General features: G+C 41.1%; 1 protein-coding gene and 1 non-coding gene across 2 annotated transcripts; both read left to right on the plus strand.

Moving 5' to 3' along the window:
* The first annotated feature begins 516 nt into the window (after nucleotides 1-516).
* Nucleotides 517-17,925, plus strand: ddx54 (DEAD (Asp-Glu-Ala-Asp) box polypeptide 54). The gene is made up of 22 exons (XM_054758051.1): nucleotides 517-816; nucleotides 1,335-1,461; nucleotides 1,658-1,728; nucleotides 1,799-1,987; nucleotides 2,064-2,113; nucleotides 2,189-2,230; nucleotides 2,694-2,789; nucleotides 2,867-2,988; nucleotides 3,068-3,129; nucleotides 3,200-3,331; nucleotides 3,400-3,610; nucleotides 3,782-3,913; nucleotides 3,987-4,208; nucleotides 4,278-4,351; nucleotides 4,429-4,629; nucleotides 5,934-6,082; nucleotides 6,155-6,268; nucleotides 6,338-6,448; nucleotides 6,812-6,915; nucleotides 7,470-8,402; nucleotides 8,598-8,695; nucleotides 17,841-17,925. Exons 1-20 carry the CDS (start codon nucleotides 709-711, stop codon nucleotides 7,715-7,717), a joined length of 2,565 nt encoding a protein of 854 aa, XP_054614026.1. The 5' UTR covers nucleotides 517-708; the 3' UTR covers nucleotides 7,718-8,402; nucleotides 8,598-8,695; nucleotides 17,841-17,925.
* Nucleotides 921-992, plus strand: trnac-gca (transfer RNA cysteine (anticodon GCA)). The gene has a single exon. It is a non-coding gene; the product is annotated as a tRNA-Cys (tRNA).
* Nucleotides 17,926-21,235: the final 3,310 nt, after the last annotated feature.

The raw sequence follows: 21,235 nt of genomic DNA on the forward strand, positions 1-21,235 counted from the left end.
CCTTACCCGGAATGGATGTCAGGAGCAGAGGACAGAATCTTGGCAAAACTGGAAGGAGAGACATATGTTTTTGCTGAGATTGCGTTTCCAAGCAGTGATAGTAATGTCTGTGCTGTGGCGGAACCATGTGGCACATTTCAGCAATCCAGACACATGAATGTGACAGCAGTGGCACGGGTAGCTTGGCTTTGTCTGCCCTCTAACGGTACCTTATAAAATATTATGCAACTAAGAAATACACTTAGCGTTATACATACTTAATCAGTTGCAAATTTTATTTGTTTAATTTTCATTTAAAGCAGGTTAAAGTGGTGTTTTGTAAGAGATAACCATGCCAATTAATGTACTATTATTGTTGAAATACTACTCTGACTACAGTTTCAAATGCAGGCACTATTAGGATGTCGCTGCTTTTTAATCAAAGAGAATAACAAAATCTTTGAAGACCATCAATGCCCGTACTTCTAACAGGAGGTCGTGAGTGGCGCTCGAGAGCAGCAGGCAACTCCTGGCAGCCAAGAAACAGAAGAAGAAGAAGACGACGACGACGACGACGAAGAAGAAAAAGAAGAAGACGCTCACACGTGTTTACAACATGTCTGCCTGATTCAAGTCAACGCTTTTCAACATAACATGAAGTCTATAAACTAGATTTTGTTCTGTTAACACGTCGCCTGAGAACTTAAGAGGAACAACTAGAACGTCAGTATGGCGCAGAGGAAGAAGAAGCTGACAAAAAAGAAAAGAAGAGAGCCTGAGGTGGACTCTGACGGTGGGGACTTCGAACTAGCTGCAGAAATCAAAGACGATGATTTCGTAAGTCTTCAACTATGAAATTGATTACTTGTGGAAGTTCTTGTTCTCTTTGAGTTTTTTTCAAACACTGGTGTATTGTCACGTACTCATCTTGTCAATTGGTGGGGGGTATAGCTCAGTGGTAGAGCATTTGACTGCAGATCAAGAGGTCTCCGGTTCAAATCCGGATGCCCCCTAGTAATTTTAACTCTTTTTTTTTTTTATTTCACTACTAAAATGAAAAACTAAAGTACTGAAGTTAAAGTGGAAAACCTTAAAAGATGCTAAGAAATGCACTTCCCTTTGTTGATAGTGACACTCTCATTTAGTGCAGTTCTGCTCAGTAACACATCAGATAGTCATCATGGAATCAAAGCATCTACAGTATGTCATAAATAATGTTTTATGCACAAAAGAATGAGGAGTAATTCGTTCTTGCCTAAAATAATACTCCATAATTTCAAAGCTAAACTTTATTTTTATGGTCATACTTGGCTTTTTTTTTTTTAACAAACCTGCCAGTCATGTCTCTCTTACAGCCAGGGAGGAAACTGTTGCAGTTCCCTGCCACTTCCGACTACCTGTCGGATGTGGAGCCTGACACCAGGGAGCTGGTCCGAGCACAGAACAAGAAGAAGAAGAAGTCCGGAGGATTTCAGTCCATGGGTGAGAGACATAATAATAATAAATGTGCAGTGCATGTGATACGATGTGTCCATTTGTAAAGTGACTTCTCTTAGAGCAGCAACATGCCATTCACTTGTTATAGCTCTTTAATAGCTCTTTAGTAAAGCAGAAGTACTTGTAATGTGATTATCACAGCTATCAGTGAGTTAATTGTGCCATGTTTGTGTCTGGTTAGGACTCTGTTACCCGGTATTCAAAGGGGTCATGAAGAAAGGTTACAAAGTCCCAACTCCAATCCAAAGAAAGGTAACATTGACCACTGACCACCTTCAGCATCCTGTATAACACAATAACCGCCTCCTCCTCCATATTGCAGACTATCCCAGTCATTTTGGATGGCAAAGATATTGTAGCCATGGCTCGGACAGGCAGCGGAAAGACGGCTGCCTTCCTGGTGCCCATGTTTGAGAAGCTGAAGGCGCCGCAAGCCCAGACGGGAGCCAGGGCTCTCATCCTGACACCCACCAGGGAGCTGGCCCTTCAGACCATGAAGTTCACAAAGGAGGTAAAAGACAAAAAATTGGGTGGTAACATTTATTTGCTTGACAAAAGACCTAAAACACCTTCTTTTGTTGATGTAGTTGGGTAAGTTCACCCGCTTGAAGACTGCATTGATCCTAGGTGGAGACAGGTGTGTTAGTCTTGGTGTGTAACTTCTACTTTTGTGATTGTTGTTTGCTTAACTGGAGTTCTGTGTCCTCTCCAGAATGGAGGACCAGTTTGCTGCATTGCACGAAAACCCTGACATGTGAGTAAGACCACAATTGTAGGCTCACTTTCCCCCCGGAGTTGGCAAAGGGTGTTGTCATTAATGGACTCATATTATAGTATTTCGGAGTAATTTAAAATAAATCTCTGAGGTCCCATAATCGTGTATTGGAAGTGTGTTGTCCAAAATCTAGCCATGATGCTGGAGTTTAGTTTAAACGTGCTTTTAGTAAGACTTATGGGGAACATGCCGTTTTGTATGTCTGTAGCTTTAATGCTAATGAGCTGTGTTTGTCCATGCCCGTCTTCGACGGAGTGCATGGCTCGAAGAAGCGCTATTGCTCACTTTATCCACTTTTTACATATACACCGTAACTCTGCACATGTCCAAGGTAATAGATGCCATATGTATACCACACACATCAACATAACACTAAGCAATGGGACCAGAGGAGACAAACATTAGCAACATTTTACTGATCAGTTCTGTTTTTCTCCATTAGAATCATTGGTACCCCTGGACGTCTCATGCACGTCATCCAGGAAATGAACCTGAAGTTGCAAAACGTGGAGTACGTGGTGTTTGATGAGGCAGACAGGTAAGTTACTTATGTTTTCCTTCCTTTCTTTCTGAACTGTATTGTTGCACGTGTGGTAATGCCATTTGTCTGTTCAGGTTGTTTGAAATGGGCTTTGCCGAGCAGGTCCAGGAGATCATCCGGAGGCTTCCTGACACCAGACAGACTCTGCTGTTCTCTGCCACTCTGCCCAAACTGCTGGTGGAGTTCGCTCGAGCTGGTGAGATCATGTCTACTGTGTGTACTGGCTGCTACAAGTAGTTAAATAGGTGTGATTATAATGTGTTTTTCATGATCAGGGCTAACTGAACCTGTACTGATTCGTTTGGATGTGGACTCCAAGCTCAGTGACCAGATCAAGGTAAAAGTCTATGAGAGTCCTAGTTTTGAGTGATTTATTATTTATTAACAGCCCTCTTGTGATCCATCAGCTGTCTTTCTTCCATTTACGAGTGGATGACAAGCCGGCCTTACTTCTCCACCTCCTGAGGAATGTCGTAAAACCTCAGGAGCAGACAGTGGTCTTTGTAGCCACCAAACATCACGTAGAGTACCTTAAGGAGGTAAGGCACTATAGCTTAGCTTCTCTCAGTCTTTGAGCGTGTTTTCTGACATCCACTGTGATCTGCAGCTGTTGTTGTCAGAAGGAGTGGAGTGCGCATACATCTACAGCGCCCTTGATCAGACGGCCAGGAAGATAAACATTGGGAAGTTTGTGCACCGCAAAGCCATGGTGCTCATTGTTACTGATGTTGCAGCTCGCGGTATAGACATCCCCCTGCTGGACAATGTCATCAACTACAACTTTCCCTCCAAGTCGAAGCTCTTCTTGCACAGAGTTGGTGAGTTACTTTCCCCCTATTCTTTATAAGCGATTCACTGTCATAAATGTTTCCATTATCTATAGAATGAGGTAGTTCTTTGAACAACTTTTGCGGTAATGTACATGATCTTAAAGGCTCGGGGGATACCCATTGTGGCTGTTTACAATGATTACATTTAAAAATCCTCAGGTCGCGTGGGTCGAGCGGGTCGCAGCGGCACAGCCTACAGTATGGTTTGTCCTGACGAGATGGCTTTTGTCTATGACCTACACCTTTTCCTTGGAAGACCTGTTCAGCTGGCCACATCGGCGCACACACCAGGTAAGACATTTCTTGAGATAAAGACATTTGTTAAAATAATGATCATAAAATCCTTTCCCGCCCCTCTCTGCAGATTTAGATGGTGTGTTTGGTCGTGTCCCTCAGAGCATCCTGGACGATGAAGGGGGCAACCTGATTACGACACATAGCAACTTGATGGACCTACAGAACCTGCACCGGATCTCTGAGAACGCTTACAAGCAGTACCTCAAGTCTAGACCTAACCCCTCTGCAGAGTCCATCAGACGAGTGAAAAACATGGATCTGTCTTGCATGGCCGTCCATCCCTTACTGGGTTTGTTTGCAGTAAGAGGGTGGAGGATGATGGTTCTCAGACACAAGTTGCTAATGGCTTGTTTTTTAGGTTCTGGTTTGGAGAAAACTGAATTTGAGCGCCTTCAGATAGTTGATGCCATCAAGGGCTACAAATCCAAAGCAGTGAGTCTGCATTCTTAACAATGATTTCTCCCTGCCAGACTGTGATAGACCCTAACATATTTGTTTATCTTTTCTAGACCATCTTTGAAATCAACTCCAGCTGCAAGACGCCTGCCAGTGAGGTGATGCGGGCCAAACGCTCTAAGGACTCGAGGCTGGTGGACAAGTTCAGCAGAGACAGAGAAAGTCTGGCTGCACAGGGGCACCTTCATCAGACAAGCAATATTCCAGCCTGTGAAGAGGCTTCAGAAACTTGCAAAGACGATGATGCACTACAGGTAAGAAGATAGCAGTTTCAGCCATTTAGTTATCCATAATGTAGGGGAAAAAGACTTGTCAAATGGACGCCCAATTGATTTTGAAAAATAAGCCACGGAATTCAAACTGCGATGTAGTGAGGGACAACTGTAATGTATGCAATACTACAGTAGGGTGGAACATGTTGACACTAATTCTGTATTGTTAAGCCTTTAGCCCTTTATCAGGCAAGGAACCATATTTGGTAACAAAAATAAGTCAAATGGAGGCCTACTAAAATGTTTTTTCAAAGAGTTACATTGATTTTGTTATTGTTGCAAGGAAATTTAGTGATAGTTTCCAGTAGGGATGTTCTGATCCACATTTTTTGGCTTCCCATCCAATTTTTTTTACAGTCTTTTACAGCCAAGCCGATCCAGTATTTTATTTATTTATTTATTTTTTAAATAATAAGCGTTTGTTACAAACATGAATTTGTGGAATTGAATATGGTTATGCCGATAGCTCTTCAAAGCTTTCAAAATAATGCAACCAAAGTATTGCTGAATTACCTTTTTTTTATTACACAGCATGACCAACAATATTTTTTAGGTTTTGTAACAAACCTCTGTGAGTCAGGTGCCTAATCCGATGAAAGTCCATCCAATAAAAGATAAAATTGGAAAAAATGGCAGTGCAAAATACTATTAGGGTAGGACTAATCATCTGATATGGTTATAGATCAATTTGTGGTGTGATTTACAATATTGTACATTATATTATTTTAGCCAGAAATGTATCATTGGGGTGGCCAAGGTGAGACCATTACTCACATAGGGGTGGCAATAAGTTGATACCTGAAATGTCTAGATGGCCAGTGACGTGGCCGGAGAGTGACCAAGGGTGGCCATGGCCACCATTGGCGGCCATTTAGCTCCGCCACTGTACAGCGGCACTTCCTGTGCGAGCTCACGGCACAATGACACAGCAGTCCGGGCACAGTGAGAGGGAACTACTGCTGAAGCTACAGAGCTGAGTAGCCAACGCCCAACGTGAAACTAACTTCAGCATAATACACAGTGGACATGTCCGCATGGTGGTGTTGAGTTTTCTTCTTCTTGCGGGTGGCGGGAGTCGAGCGGCAGCCAGCTTTGAGGTGCATTACCGCACCTACCATGTTGGAGTGTGGCCCAGAGTTACGAACGCTATACAGCAACCGGATCGGCCCGATTTCATGTCGGAAGCCAATATTATCCAATCTTCATAATCGGCAGCCAATCCCAATCCTGAAGATTGGATCGGGACGTCCCTAGTTCCCAGGTTTGAAGGAGTTCTTACTTTCCAGGAGGTCTTCTCAGAGGTAGTTGGAGGAAAGAGGAAAGGCCATCAGGATGGAGGAGAAAACTGTCCAAAGGACAAGCGAGGCAGACAGACGGGCAAAGATGAGGAGTACTACATCCCCTACAGACCGAAAGACTTCAACTCAGAAAGAGGGTAAAGCCATCCATGCATACAGTATGTAGTCCTATCAGACATGTGCTTCACACCCTTATGTTGTTGTCTCAGGTTAAGTCTGGCCGGAGAGGGCAGCGCCTTTGAAAAGCAAGCGTCCTCTGCCGTCCTGGACCTCATGGGAGACGAAGGAGACAGATTAAACCAGCACAAGAAAATCATGAAATGGTAACGTTCAAAATGACATTTTTTAAATGTATGTTTTCATGCTTTTATTGAACATTGTGACATCTGCAGGGACAGAAAGAGGAAACGCTTCATAATGGAAACGGGAAAGGGGGACCAGAAGAAGAAGATAAAACTGGATGGTGGTCAAGTCATCAGCAACAAGAAGAACAAAAAGAACTTGTATCCTTTCACTCATTATCTCAGGTTTCATGAAAACTGAAGGGAAAGCATAGCACACAAAAGGCACTGCCTTTTGAGCATAAGTGGCTAGCACGAGAAGCTACTCAGTAGTCTGCGTCTTCACTCAGTTCTCCTTCTTGTAAAACAGCATAAACGGATGGAACTCAAGTCACAAAAGATTCAAATCCAAGTTCTTTGTCCACAATAAGATGCTCAATAGAGTCCTACCAAGCCAATGGCAATGGTATACAGTACATCAACATAACAGGAAGTAGAAACCTACCAGAACAAAACCAGTAGCAGCACTAAACTGGCACAAATTTAGCTGCATTAGTGGAAATGTTCTTCTTAATCACCTCTCAGTTATGAGGAGTGGAAGAAGAGGTACAGGATTGATGACGGCGGGTCGGGCTCAGATGGAGAAGGAGGTGCAGCAGCAGGAGGAGGAGGGAGGAAGCCACCAAGAGGTGTGTATATATATAATACCTTCTGTCAAATATATATGCTGAAAATACTTTTTTGTTTATATGTCAACCCCTGGAGTGTGTGTGTGTGTGTGTGTGTGGATGTATATGTACTGTATATGTATATATATGTGTGCGTGTGTGTGTATGTATATGTGTGTGTGTGTGTGTGTATATATAACAAACTCACAATGTAAATTCTCTTTGAATGTAAAATAAAAAATGCTTTATTATTAAAACATAACCCAAAAAACACATGTATTTTATTCTAAAAAAAAAAAACTGACTTTATTTTCTTAACATTATGACTTTATTGTTTAGTTTTCTTTATTTTCAGTGTGACCCAAATAAGCCCTTCAAATACGTTTTTCTCTAAATATGACATTTCAATATTTTTCTTGCAATATTTCTTTATTCTCATTGTTAAGGCCTTTTCCTTCCAAGTGTATGATTTTATGTTTGTGCTTTTTAGAGATTTTGTCGTAAGTGAAGCTCTTTGAAAAGATTTCATATTGTATACGCTGCAAGGATGAAATAATTTTTTGTTTGTCTTGCAGGGCGTGGTCGTGGGCGCCCAAGCTCCTCGGGACCGCAGCGCACGTCAAGCGGCCGAGCAGTGCGCTCCGAGCTGAAGTCCAGCCAGCAAATCCTGAAGCAGCGCAAAAAGCGAGAGAAGCACCAGTTCCTGCAGAGCGGAGGTCTTAAGAACCTGCGCAAGAAGAACAAAAAATGGCTTGGAGAAGTTAAGAAGTCTGGTTTTGGTCGCGGCGGACAGAAGAAGGGCAAGATGAAGAAGAGACTGTGAGGGCAGGCTGAATGAAACATGTCATGTTATAATACCAAACATCTGAAGTATTCTAATTGTGGATACAAATGAAGATGCAGCAATGGGCTTCACCTTCCTTACTCTGGACTCTAAATGACGATTTTCTGTGAATTTACATATTTTAGGTGTGTTTTGAGAGCGAACTGTGTGTAAATCATGGAAATACAGGCATAAACAGTCCAGCGTTTGTCACCTAGTCATTTTACCGTAAAACAATTACTCCCCCTAGAGTTTAGGAGGAGCACTGCCGCATTTCGCCACCCGTTTGCTCGCTAGAAAAGTGTTAATTAAGACGTAGAGTTTAAGGTAGAGCCTTGTCATTCATTTTAAAGATGGATAACCAACATTTGGTCCAGAATTTTCTTGTGAGGCAGGAGAGGACGATAATTTTACTATAAAACGTACAACACTGTAAGTTATAGGCATGTTACTGAACATGCTAGGTGATTAACGTCTAACTAAGCGTCAAACATTATTGATAGAGGTGCGGGCAAATAACAGTGTGGTGACATCAAAGTTATTTTGTAATTGAATTCAGCCCTTGGAAAAGCTGTCTTCAATATGAACCTAATAATTGTCTCGATCGTAAGCCATTGCCCTGTAATGCCAATGATGAACACCAGAGACCACTGTTGTCTATACTGAAACCCCTCCTTCATAGTAGGTGAGTGGAACATATCTAAAATTATTTATGTAACGTACTTTTGTGTTGTTCATTCTGGCTATCTAACACACAATAGTATATATATATATATATATATATATTTTACATTTTATTATTTATAATAAATTAGCAAAGAAGTTGTTTTCCTGCCTCACTGTTCTCATGTCAAATGATAACCTGATTTATCTCCTGCAGGAGTCCATCTTACATTTTAAGAGGAACCATCAGCTGCAGAGAAGGTGCAAAACATGAGCACATGGACAGCAGCCTCGGAGGAAACATCAGCAATCAGTGTGAGTGAGACCAGTTACTCATTACATCTGGCAGTGTTTTGTCCCAGTTGTAATTATTTCTTATTTTTTTTGGATGACATTTGTGTATTCTAACAACACTTTTCAGGTGTTGACAAAGCTTTACAAATGTCTCTGCTCGCAACTACATTATTTCACTGTGGACTCTTTACCTTCTGCACTGTCTCGTTGTCTATTATGTGATGACCTCCTTGCAGCGGCTCTTGAGTTGTCAGTCATGTTATCTTCATTCAGAGTTCCCAGGACTGACACAGCATCCACTTGAGATAGACCTAAGAGCCTGCTGCAGGCTCTTGTCAAAGTGGAAAAGAAATGCAGAGGAATGCTTAGCAGCATTATTACTCATGGTGTATAATAATAATAATAATAATAATAATAATTAATAATCTTACCCTCACCTATGGTCATGAGCTTTGGGTAGTGACTGAAAGGACGAGGTCGTGGGTGCAAGCGGCCGACATGAGTTTTCTCCGTAGGGTGGCTGGGTTCTCCCTTAGCCATACGGTGAGAAGCCCTGTCATATGGGAAAAATCTAAATAGAACCGCTGCTTCTCCGCATTGTGAGGAGCCAGATGAGGTGTCTTGGGCATCTGGTCAGGATGCCTCCCGGACGCCTCCCTGGGGAGGTGTTCAGAGCAAGGCCTCGGGGAAGACCCAGAACATTTTGGAGAGACTATGTCGATCAACTGGTCTGGGAATGCCTCGAGATCCGCCGGGAGGAGCTGGACAAAGTGGCCGGGTAGAGGGAAGTCTGGGCTTCCCTGCTTAGGCTGCTGCCCCCGTGACCTGACCTCGGATATGCGAGCATCTGTGTGGCTGCGTCGTCATGCTGCGCAGCATTGACCACAGATACAAGGCTGTGGACTTGGAGGACCTACAGCAAAAACGAGAAGATCCTCTCTATAATGGTGCTCTGTCATTTTTTTAGGCCCTACGACAAAAACAGTCAAAGCTCCTGTAAATAACAGGAGTGCTGTGCTGTTTTTAAAGACCCACTGTAAAAATACAAGTCAAGAGACCTTCTATATAAGTGTATTGGCCAATGGGACGCCGATCTTCTCTTCACCTTCAATGTGTATTTGACTGGTGATGAGTGCAGGTTCTGGTGTTTACATCTGTTGAAGATGTGCACATTACATCTATTGTCTCTCTGGTTTCCATCCATGTAGTACGTTTCTCCCCCTCAATGTCCTACATTGATAAGATTGCTGGTCTTTCTCAGGCTTCCAAGGCTAAAGGCCACTTGAGGAATGACAACAGCCAGCATGACTGACATTTGCCAATCTCCGCCGTGAGATATTTAATTCCCCCTCCTCCTATAACAAAAATCCTGCTGATGACTCAATACAAGCTGCATATCATCTTCAAGTGGTTCTGGGCGTGGCTGAGACATCGCTGGGTTAGCTTGGTTTTATTGTCATATTTCAATTGCAGCGCTGCGGCTTTTGGAAACGGGCAGCTCATGAAGATGTTTGGAGGCAGATGTTCGAAGAAGCTTTAAATTAGCAGAATCACAATATGACTTGAGGGACCAGAAATGTCCTAATTAGAGATGGAGATGTCTGCTGGGGTTTGTTGGCTGTGCTAAACGCCATAAGAAGCAGACTGTGGATGAACTGTCATGCTTGGTAAACATCCACAATCTGTATTACACAAACCATCTGTTACTTTTATTCTAACATCACATTTCTCCTCATAATTAGAAGCTTCTCACCGCATTTTAACGTCCTCCTTCCTTGCATATTTCAGAGTTAAAATGCAGTTACTATCCCTCAGCACAGCAGTCAATACTTCACAATATGTCAGCAACATCCTGTCAGATTTGGACAACTGATGGACGATACCCCAGATTTTCTTACCGATATGATACCAAGTAAAACAGAGCTTGGTGTCATTGTTGCCAGATGTCGTGAGAGAAACAAGTCCCAAAAAAGCCCAACAGGCAGCCCACTGCATGGTGTAAAACAGAGGCCGCATGTTCAAGGGACTGTTTGCAACAGGCTCAAGATTACATTTTTTATTAAACAGAAATGTTTGAACAAAAAATGTCTAGATTTTTCACAATTGCAAATTAAACTGCATATAAATTTTCGTAAATTTTTGTTCAGCCCAAATGAAATAACTTGTTGTCGCTTACGGTTGGTAGTATTCACGTACCTGTCCGTGGCGCAGCCACACGCACAAAAGCAGTCTCAATTTACATCAGCAATTTACATTCATGTTATTACGATAGGCTAGACATTTATTGATGGCAAATGTTAGTAGCTAAACTTTGCCAAATCACTATCATGAGCTGACAAACATAACTAGTTTGTGTGTGTGACATGGGGCGTACTCTACCTTCTCAAAGCAAGAAAAGGGTTATGATGTTTGTAGTGTGGTCTGAAGGTAGTCCAGATGTCCGTATTTTAGGGGTGCACGATAAACATGATGTGAGGAATCATGACATCATACCAATAAATCCAAAGACATTAAAAAATAGATCAGATAACCGATAATAAAAATAAAAATAATCCAGTGAGGCGAGATTGCTGTGGTGTAGGGTGAGAGGGTCAGCAAGTGAAGCTCTCGCTTTCTCCTACGTGTGACATGCTGTAAACACATGTTGCAAACCATCATGGTGTTGATCGTGCGGGACCTCCCCACTGGCCCATACATCTCATGCGTTAGCCACACCAACTGTTGTGCAAACATTGACCCTCAACACACCAAACCCCACCAGCCACCTGAAATACCAGCATTGCCACACCAGCGTCCCAAAGCCCACAAAGACGCCTGTGCTGCCCAAGAAGCTGCCCTAAAGCCAGCTGCAAAGAAAGTCCTGGGGCCCACTCCCATCGCCGCGGCGTCTTCTACCATTGCCGAAGACATCTGTCCCCATTGGCCAGTAAACCACTCTGAGCCATGATTTGTACTTCCTAGCCCTTCCGAGCCTATTTTGTTAATAGTAGTGATGTCATGATATTTGTTCAGGACAAATCCACAGGTACAGTTTGTCCAATCCAACTTTGTTTGCATTGTTCTTACCTCCAGGTGTGCACAAACTACAGTTAAATCTAAATGTAAAAAATAATACACAAAAGCAAATAGTCGCGGACAAAAATATTACACCATCCTTGTTTCTTCAGTTTATTGATCCATTTTAATGCCTGGTACAGCTATTGATACATTATTGATACATTTGATTGAACAAATATAATGATGATAACAAATATAGCTAGAGTTAAATTTAAGAGCTGATGTCTAGCAACTTCCATGGTTTTCTTGATAATAACCAAAATCACGTAAGTTCTTACACGAATAGCTATAGCATTGTACTGTCAAAAAAATAACTCTTATTAGCTATTTTTGTTGTCATTGTTATATTTGTCCAAACAAAGGTGCCTTTAGTTGTATGCAACTGCACATTTTTGAGTGGCCTGTTATTGTGGCCAACCCAGGGCACACCTGTGCAATGATCATGCTGTCTAATCAGCATCTTAGTATGCCACACCTGTGAGGTGGATGATTAATTATGAATGCTCACTAACACACATTTAGACAGACTTGTGGATAATATTTTGAGAGACACACAGTAGGGCTTTTGTGTACATGTGTACGCATTTACACACACCTGATGTCTTATCGCACATCACAGTGGCAGCGTAAAAAAAAAAACGCTTCGTAAAGTCAAAGAAAATGCAAAACACACAAGTGTGGACAAGGAAGTAGATTTGCATTGTGAACGGTAATTAGCCATGCTAATCTTCGTCTTGATCAACAATTAGAGCAGGAAGAATGCCTGCTCTGTGTTTACAAGGAGCCACAGGCTTGACTACTAGATGACACAGGGTTATTTTTGGGGATGCTGGTCCCAGTCAGAAAGGCCTTATAAAGGAGAGGTTCTCTGCGGGTGGGTGGAAAGTGGGTTATCAGGCACAATGACTGACGCTCCTCCATGGAGCCAAGTCGTTTGCATCCAGTCAACACTTCCTGTCCTTTTTACCGGCACCCATCACAAAAGTGACCCTTGGCTTTTCCCAGCCGAAGGTCAATTTAGTGTCCAATCAAAGCAATGTCTAAAACTGATCTGTTCTTTTCATGCTTCTGTTGACCTATGAAAATAATGTTTGATCATTATTGCATCTAGCAGTGGAATATTTTCAGCACCAGATGGAACATTATTAGCCCACATTTCTGTTCCTTTCTCTCCCCTTCTCCTCTTTCCTCGTCTAAGGGAATGTTTTCCCAGACTCTCTTTTCACCCTCTGCGAGCACTCTGTCTCTCTGTGGCCACTCACTTCATTTGTCTTCGCCAGGATCAGAGAAAACACCGAAAATCAAAATAATCACCGCGCCATGAAGTAGGAGAACTCTTTGAGACAAACTCCGGATAACAAGATGACAAAGCTTGTTAAGAGACAGCTCTTGTGAAATTGACCACTCCATGCATTTTATCTTTAAGTCATGTTAAACTCCACCAGCATGAAATTAAGCGGGAAAATTAACTCAAGAAAATATGATTTAATCAGCACTTTTAATTTTAACTACACTACTGTTCACTATACAGTTAAGGCTTTTGTTCTCCATTTGTTTGATGTTATTGCAGGAATAAAATAAAAAAATAAATAAATATATAGTGTGTGTGTGTGTGTGTGTGTGTATATGTATATATATATATATATATATATATATATATATATATATATATATATATATATTTTAGGAGAACAAATCTAAAATTTACAAAAAAAAGTCTGAATTTTTTACTGGTATTATTTTTAGATAATAAAAACCTTTAGTATACCACAGATTATTTAAATATGTATATAAACATTAAACAAAGTTTATTATAGAAAATAAAGTGCAAATTGAAAAAAGTATTTTACCAGATTTAAGTCATATCAGAAATTTATGAGAATAGAACTCGAATATTCTGATAATTGTAAAGTAAAGTAAGCATTTTATAATATTTTAATGAGAAAAAAGATGTCATTTTAAGAGGAATAAATTATAATATTATCTGAAGAATACATCATTTTGCCTGGAAAAAAAATGTATGAGCATTTAGTCGGGATATCATAAAAACAATTGCGTTTTACAAGAATAGTCTGAATATTAATAGACATAAGTTGTAATTTGATGAGGAAAAAGTTACAATTTTATGAGAGGAAAGCCGTAATTTTCTGAGAATAACAGTAGTAATAAAATAGCAGTAATACTTCTGTGAGGTAAAATTGTCTTTTTAAAGTCTGAAACCAATTTTTTATTTAGTAATAAACAATGCTTACATTTATCCCATAACTTATTTTATTAGACAAAAGTTGGATCAGGATGAGGGAAAGCAACGGAAATGTTGTAGTAATATCAAAGCAATGTTGTAATTTTATGAAAATAAATGTATTTTTGGATAATAAAGTCGTTGTTTAATTAGGGGGACAAAGTAATAATTATTTTTTTTTCCTCATAAATCTAAATATTTTTTAGGCCTTTTTGACGGATCCTAATGAACTGCCTGTATATATCTTAGCAGGCCAAAAGATGGCGCTGTAGCCGTGGTGCTGGCTCTGCTCCAGTGTAGTGGGCCTAAGGCAGTGATCTTGTGTTGCGGTTGTTGCAGGTTTGTCAGTGGCTTTTTAAATGATCCAATATACAAAGTGTGATGTCAAATCTGACTGATCGGTCAAAGCTAACCACTGTGAAATTATGCATTGTTGCCACTACAAAACATGCAGGTGTCGAACCAAGTCCTCAAATATGTTGCGTTGAGTAACGAGACACTAAATGATCGGAGAGGGGGGGAAGAGTAACATGTTCCATAAGGAGAACTGGTGGTGGCTGTGATTGAATGAAGACCATTTTCCCATCTCTCTCACTTCCTACCCTCCCCCTCACACCAGACCACGGATGGCACGCAATGCCCCTGACCACCAGCGCCGCAGCATGGCGCCAAGGGTGTACAGAGTGTGTGTTTGCGTGCGGTGAACGCGTGTGTGAGTGTGTGTGTGTGTGTGTGTGTGAGCGCGCGCGGCGGGCAGCTCAGAGGGCCGGGACCCCGGATATGTTGTGGAAGTGTGTAGTGGACAGGGGCCAGACAGGACGCGACCTTCTGAAGGAAGCCCGAGCCGCCCAATAGGCCGAGTAGCTATCAGTCAACACCTTTTGTCCCACCCCCATGACCAAACACTTCAAACGCACTGGAGGATTAGCCCTGTTCTATTTTTCTTTCATAAAAATCATGAAAGAATGTGACAAAGTGTTCAGTAGGAAAACTGACTCAACAGTTCATCTAAACCAGGGGTGTCCAGAGTGTGGCCATTTTTGGCCCGCTGCCTGTGTCTTAATTAACATATTCTAAAAATATGTTATTAGATGTTACACTAATTTGCTTTGTCACCTACAGTATAACACAAAGCTAAGATTTGCAGATTTTTTGTTCCGATAGCTTAGCACAGTAGTTCCCAAACCTTTTACAGTCGCGTACCGATGCAGACTTGACCTGAAGCCATGTACCCCCTACACCAGCACACTTAAAAAACATTTTTTAAATCTTAATTCACTTGAAATATTAAACATTATAAGGGCCGCACGGTGGCTGAGTGGTTAGCATGTTGGCCACACAGTCTGGAAGATCTGGGTTCGAATCGCCGTTGGGCATCTCTGTGTGGAGTTTGCATGTTCTCCCCGAGTGTGCGTGGGTTTTCTCCGGGTACTCCAGTTTCAGTTCCCACATTCCATAAACAAGCATGTTAGGTTAATTGGCGACTCTAAATTGTCCATAGGTATGAATGTGAGTGTGAATGGTTGTCTGTCTATATGTGCCCTGCGATTGGCTGGGGACCAGTCCAGGGTGTACCCCGCCTCTCGCCCGAAGTCAGCTGGGATAGGCTCCAGCATACCCATGACCCTAATGAGGATAAGCAGCATAGAAAATGGATGGATGGATGCAATTCATTTTATTGCATTTCAGGTCTAAGGTTTGTATTTTGCGTGGTCACATTTTGATAAAGTTTCACATATGCACTGATAGATAATCATACTACATATTTTTTATTCCAGTCTGATGTTGGCATCCTTCCGTTTGAATGTGTGGAGCATCATTTTTTTTTTGTCCACTCACGATGGCAATGGTTTAAGTCTGCATAATAATTTTATACCAATTTGAAGGGGAAAGTTGAACATGATAAAAAGCAACTTCATGTCTCCTTTCTGCTCCGGTCTTGCGCCGTGCCTCGTAATTGTGAGTGTTTTTAATTGTTTTTCATTTGTATTCACGTACCCCTATGACAATTGGCGTACCCCACTTTGCGAACCTAGGCTTTAGCATATATTAACCTACATTGGATTGGTTTTATTAATTTAATGGACAAAATGTATCAAAGTGGAACCCCCGCATCCTTCAATCTTTCTATGTGTCTCTCGCTGGCAAAAAATTTGGACACCTCTGATCTGAACCTCTACTGTTGGATAAGACATACTGAATGTGATCTTTATCTCGCTCCCATTTAATCCCAAAATGTGCCCCAGATGTGCACCGGTCACCTGCAAAGCGGCAGGACACGATGACCCCCACTGTAATCTAGCAGGGACACTTCCATGACTCCCAGTTCATGGTAAGAGCATGATCAAAGCCGCAGGCCGCAAGTTAACTCCCCTGCAGGCTGTCCACTGGCTACCCTGCACCCTCGGACAAATGACTCACGGGGTCAGGAGCCCAGTTCCGCTGAGGGTGGAGGCCAAGGGCCGGAGAGTGACCCCGAACTGATGCCACTGTGCTCTGAGTCTTTAGGCTTTCAGTTTCTCCTCCCTCTGACTCAAGACTTATGAGCGTATGCCATGTGGAGGCATGGTAATGAAAATATGGCTTTATGTTAAGAAACCAGTGTTATAAAACACCAAAAAGTTCACTTTAATAAGCAAAAGTCATCTGGATGCGATGGGGCGTACAATAGTTAAAGCACATAAACATGCAGTAAATGTTCCATGCTATATTCTGTCCTTCAAAACCCCAGAAAAACACAAAATGGACATAAAGAATGTTAGAAAAGAAAAGAAACTAAAATGGAGATACTACAAAGTTAATCAAAAGTTGACTTTAATAAGCATAAGATCAATTTTCAAACATCTGAACGAGATGTGAAGTGAAATGATTAAAGCACATAAACACAAAGCAAATGATGCATTCAATATTCAGGAAACTCATTGACATGAAAAACCTGTATTTCCACATTATTTTCTAAAATCATTTTAAAATTACTTTTAAAAATCATGTTGTTGCTCATGACATTGTTTCTAGAATTTGAGTATATATGCTCTGTTTTTAATGCAGGTTTTTATAAAGCCTGGGGGTGCTTATGAGTGGTTATATAAATTAAGTACATTGCATAATTTAATTTACTATTTTTTTCTCAATATAAACATCTTTATCATGAGCGTTTAGTACAGAATTGTGCAAAAAAACAACAATTACATTATGTCTGAGCTACAATGGTGCCAAAATATATGGAAAATAGATTTCACCATTTAAAAAATGATTACAAAGATGTAGACTTAAAAAACCCATCAACAAAATACAAAGTAAAATTCATCAGTTGGAACACGGGCTCTCATGAGAATTTAGTACTAAAGGCAACAAAAAGTTTAATTTTTATGAGAATAAAGTAATACTTTTATCATAAAAAAATTGTCATTTTACCAGGATGTACAACATATTTTTAATTTAAAAAGGCAAAAGTTTTATCGCCACAAAAGTTCGATGCAGTTGTCTTTTTTTTTTTTTTTTTTTTTAGAGAATAAAGTTGTTAATTTTTGAGAAAAAAAAAAGCAGCTGATAACGCCTTTTAGTGTTGAGTCAATGTGCGGACTGGGAAAGAAATGGCTAAAAGGTGCAAATTAACAGAGCTGTCAGTGGTTCCTTGAAGTGAAGTGAACTTACCGATAAGCCGAGTGGCTGGTTGAGGGAAAATGACAGACCCCACCGAGCCATCTGGACCTTGTTCTCCTAAAAGAGAGGCACCAAATAGGCGACGGTGACGCAATAGAAAACGGAAATAGTCATGTGACCATCTATGACAAGTTTGATAGTTGATTATTGGGCTGGAATGTGGCCTTTATGAATTTTCACCATCCACTATTGTTGATTCCACAGATCACCGTTCCTTCTTTTTGCGGAGTGCCATCCTCTGACTGACTTACCTCTCCTGGAGGGTCTGTGGAGCTCGTCCCCCTCGCAGGTAATCACACATGAATCTTTCATGAGGCTCTTCTGGAGAGGCCTTGCAGGATCTCCCCTGCTGTTTCTGCCAGCGATACATCTTGCTACACGTTAGGAAACATGACAAGTGCACTTCCCTCCCAGCTCATTGCACCTGAACACACTCCTCTGTCTATCAGTGTGGACATGATGGCTCCTCCAATCACATCCCACAAGTACAAGTTAGCCGTGCCAAGCAAATAACCCCATTTTATTTGTTTAGTTTATTCTCAATGTGAATGCAAAAGTGTTATTTTCTGTCATTTTCAAAGGGTTTATAATTGGCAACATATCTTTTACAGCATAAGAAATCATCAGAGGACAACCACTGTTTTTCATTCCATGCACATACATATTTTAAGGCAAATATTATACAAACCAAGCTTTTCTAATGAATTAAAAAAACATACCATTATGTAGTTTGTAGCTCACATACATCTGCAAGTACTCTAAGTTACACATTGAATTTGCACAAATTAAGTTTAAGAAATCTGGCCATACTGACTTGAATATTAGCACCATGCTGAATATAAGATGACCTCTCTTCAAGCCCCAACACATTATACACTATATATTTTTAAAGTAAAATCATCTTCTGCTCCACAGTTGTTTGGTGCTTCATTGACCGCCATTATCTCACGATTAGCGTCATAACTTCTCACATATTGTTTTCTGTTTGCTTTGTGTCGTGGCTGTATCTGTTCATGCCACTGGTGTTTGTGTGTAGGAAAAGCTCTGACCTCGCTTGGGGAGAAGCCGTTTAGCACCACCTCTTGGTTCACTTAAATCTCTAGTCCCTGAATGTAAGATGATATCTCTTCTTAAATATTTTGGGTCGGTATCGCAGCTTCATTTCTCCACGTACCGTGTGTGTGTGAGTGACAGGAAGAAAAGCTTTGACTCACTGGTTTGCGTGTATGAATCTCTAGTCAACGTACAGTATATAAGCCGATCTGTCTTTTTTGGATAGTTTTCTCTGGGAAAACAATACTGTCTTATACTCAGGTCAATACCAAATTTGTTATGGAAACATCACGGGCACTGTCAACCTCCAGTGTGTTAGGATTTTGAAGCAATTTTTTACATAGAAAATGATGGAAAATAGACATGCATAGTTTGTTCCAACTGTCAGACTGATTCCTTTATAAAACCTTTTGCCTTCTAATCATCTAATAATTTTGGCAGCTTTATCTGTCAAGTGTAAAAAAGATGTTAACCTCTAAAAAAACCTAAAAAAAAAACCATCAAGGCTATGCTGTGATTGTTTATTGATGTAAAATGTATCCGTGCTGCTTGGAAATGATGGTTTTTATTGCATTTTTTTGCAATGTAATATAATGCTCATATTCTCATGAGAACTCCTGGTTAGATGAAAGGTGTGGTTAATGTACACAAATGTGACCTACAGCAGTGTACAATACAAGCCTAAGTCTTTAGACATACTTGGCTTCCTTGGCTTTTTTTTGGTCTGTCCCCACATCTTTTTCATGTATACTGTGCAAAATGAATGTGCATGCGTGAGACAGGGTATTATCAGTGTGGTTGCACTGGCTGAAATGATATCCAGAGCCCAGGACATCAAACACCAGAGGCCGGCTGAGTTATGGTGCATCGATCGAGGCGGAGAACAAAGCGTGGTTAAAGTGGATGGAAACAGTGGGAGAAGGAGATAGATGGCGCAGACTGCCTGGGCTCTGCATCACATTCTGTTTGGGGATATGAGGCTCTGGGGTTTATGTCAGTCAGGATCTGGAGGAAAAGTGGCTCCCCTGAGGAAAATGGGGAAAAAAGAGTGGGATGCAAGGGGGCGGCGGATATGTGGGGCACCAAGGCTTTGCATGATAGGAGACATGAACCAGGTGCCCCTCTGATCCAATTGAGGCACGCCTCTCTTGCAGCAACTCAGCATACACGCAATCTCAGATGTGCGTGAGTTTTGCTTTTTCTTTGGCTATGTGTGAGACTAATTCCCAAAGAAGGATCTCCGTCGTGCATGACATCACACAAGATGTCACCATGTCATGTATGTACTGAACCTCATGAGAGCTCAGTTCAAGAAGCATTTTACGCTGCTGGTGTGTTTGGCTTTTTCTTTGGCTTTTTCTCCCTGCCAATCTGAATTTGGGGAAAAATATAACTGTCGTTCGCAAAACGTCTGTCTGCGCGTAATGCAAATGCATAAAATAATGAACACTTTCATCAGCTTTTTACACTTTTTCCTGCACTTATTCGGTCCAACAAGCATCCAATAATTTGCTTTGGAAGTGTTGCTTTTTCTTTGGCTTTTTGTGCCTTAATGTGCCCCCGAAACCATGAATTTGTGAATTTTTGATCAAAAATATGCCTCTAAATATGCTCAAAACTTTGAAGTCCGTCCACATATCACGAGAAAAGTCACAAAACTCACTCAGGCAACTGTCAAAGAATTATCTCTGTGTTTTGGTTTTTATTTTGTTTTTTGTGTCTTTTTTTTTCACTCTAAAAGAAAGAACGCCAGAGAGATGCCAGCTTCACCGTACACATTGTCACTTATTACTAAAGTTACAGTTTTAACATTTTACAGTGGTTAACTTCTTTTTACACTTCAAAGAATGCTAAGTGAGTTGAGATAGTGATCACCTTTGCTCAGACTGTTAACTAATTTTTAGAATTCTATGATTCTATTCTATGACACTGGAATGCAATATTCCTATGGGAAAATTATTTTTTTGAAATCTGAATATAGTTTAACCCACATTTCGAAACAGACTTCACAGGCTCCACTGTACAGTCTAAATGCGCCTATTTTTCTTGGCGGGCGCGCCCACATTCAGGTGCTTAACGTCTGTTTTTCTCAACCTTTACAGTGGTGTACGGGCACATGTCCTGATGGTGATGAATAACCACAGCCTCCTTGTTATCTCCACTTCCTTGAAGAGTTTCAGCCAGAGCCAGATGTAGCTATTCATCTTCATTCATCCACTCATTTTGACCATTGGGCCCGTCAAACATCTGCAGGAGAGATCATCTGAGAAAACAATCTAGATGTGTCAAGTATATTGTCACCATCACGCCTGTTCTAAGAAAAACAACTGAGAGTTCCCATTATTCACGGCACGAATGGCCCAGACATTGTATGACAAAGTACGTATCTCTTCATGTGTGCCTAAAGATTTAATTTCCTGTAGTCGTATTAATGCTAATGCATTTTAGATGTAGTGCCATGAGTGTCGAGTCAGCGGAGATGGGACCTTTGACGCCAGTGTAAATGTCCTGCAGGCCTTTTATGAAGTGACTACACATTATATGCT

Source organism: Dunckerocampus dactyliophorus, chromosome 17, assembly GCF_027744805.1.
Source record: "Dunckerocampus dactyliophorus isolate RoL2022-P2 chromosome 17, RoL_Ddac_1.1, whole genome shotgun sequence".
Taxonomy (NCBI): domain Eukaryota; kingdom Metazoa; phylum Chordata; class Actinopteri; order Syngnathiformes; family Syngnathidae; genus Dunckerocampus; species Dunckerocampus dactyliophorus.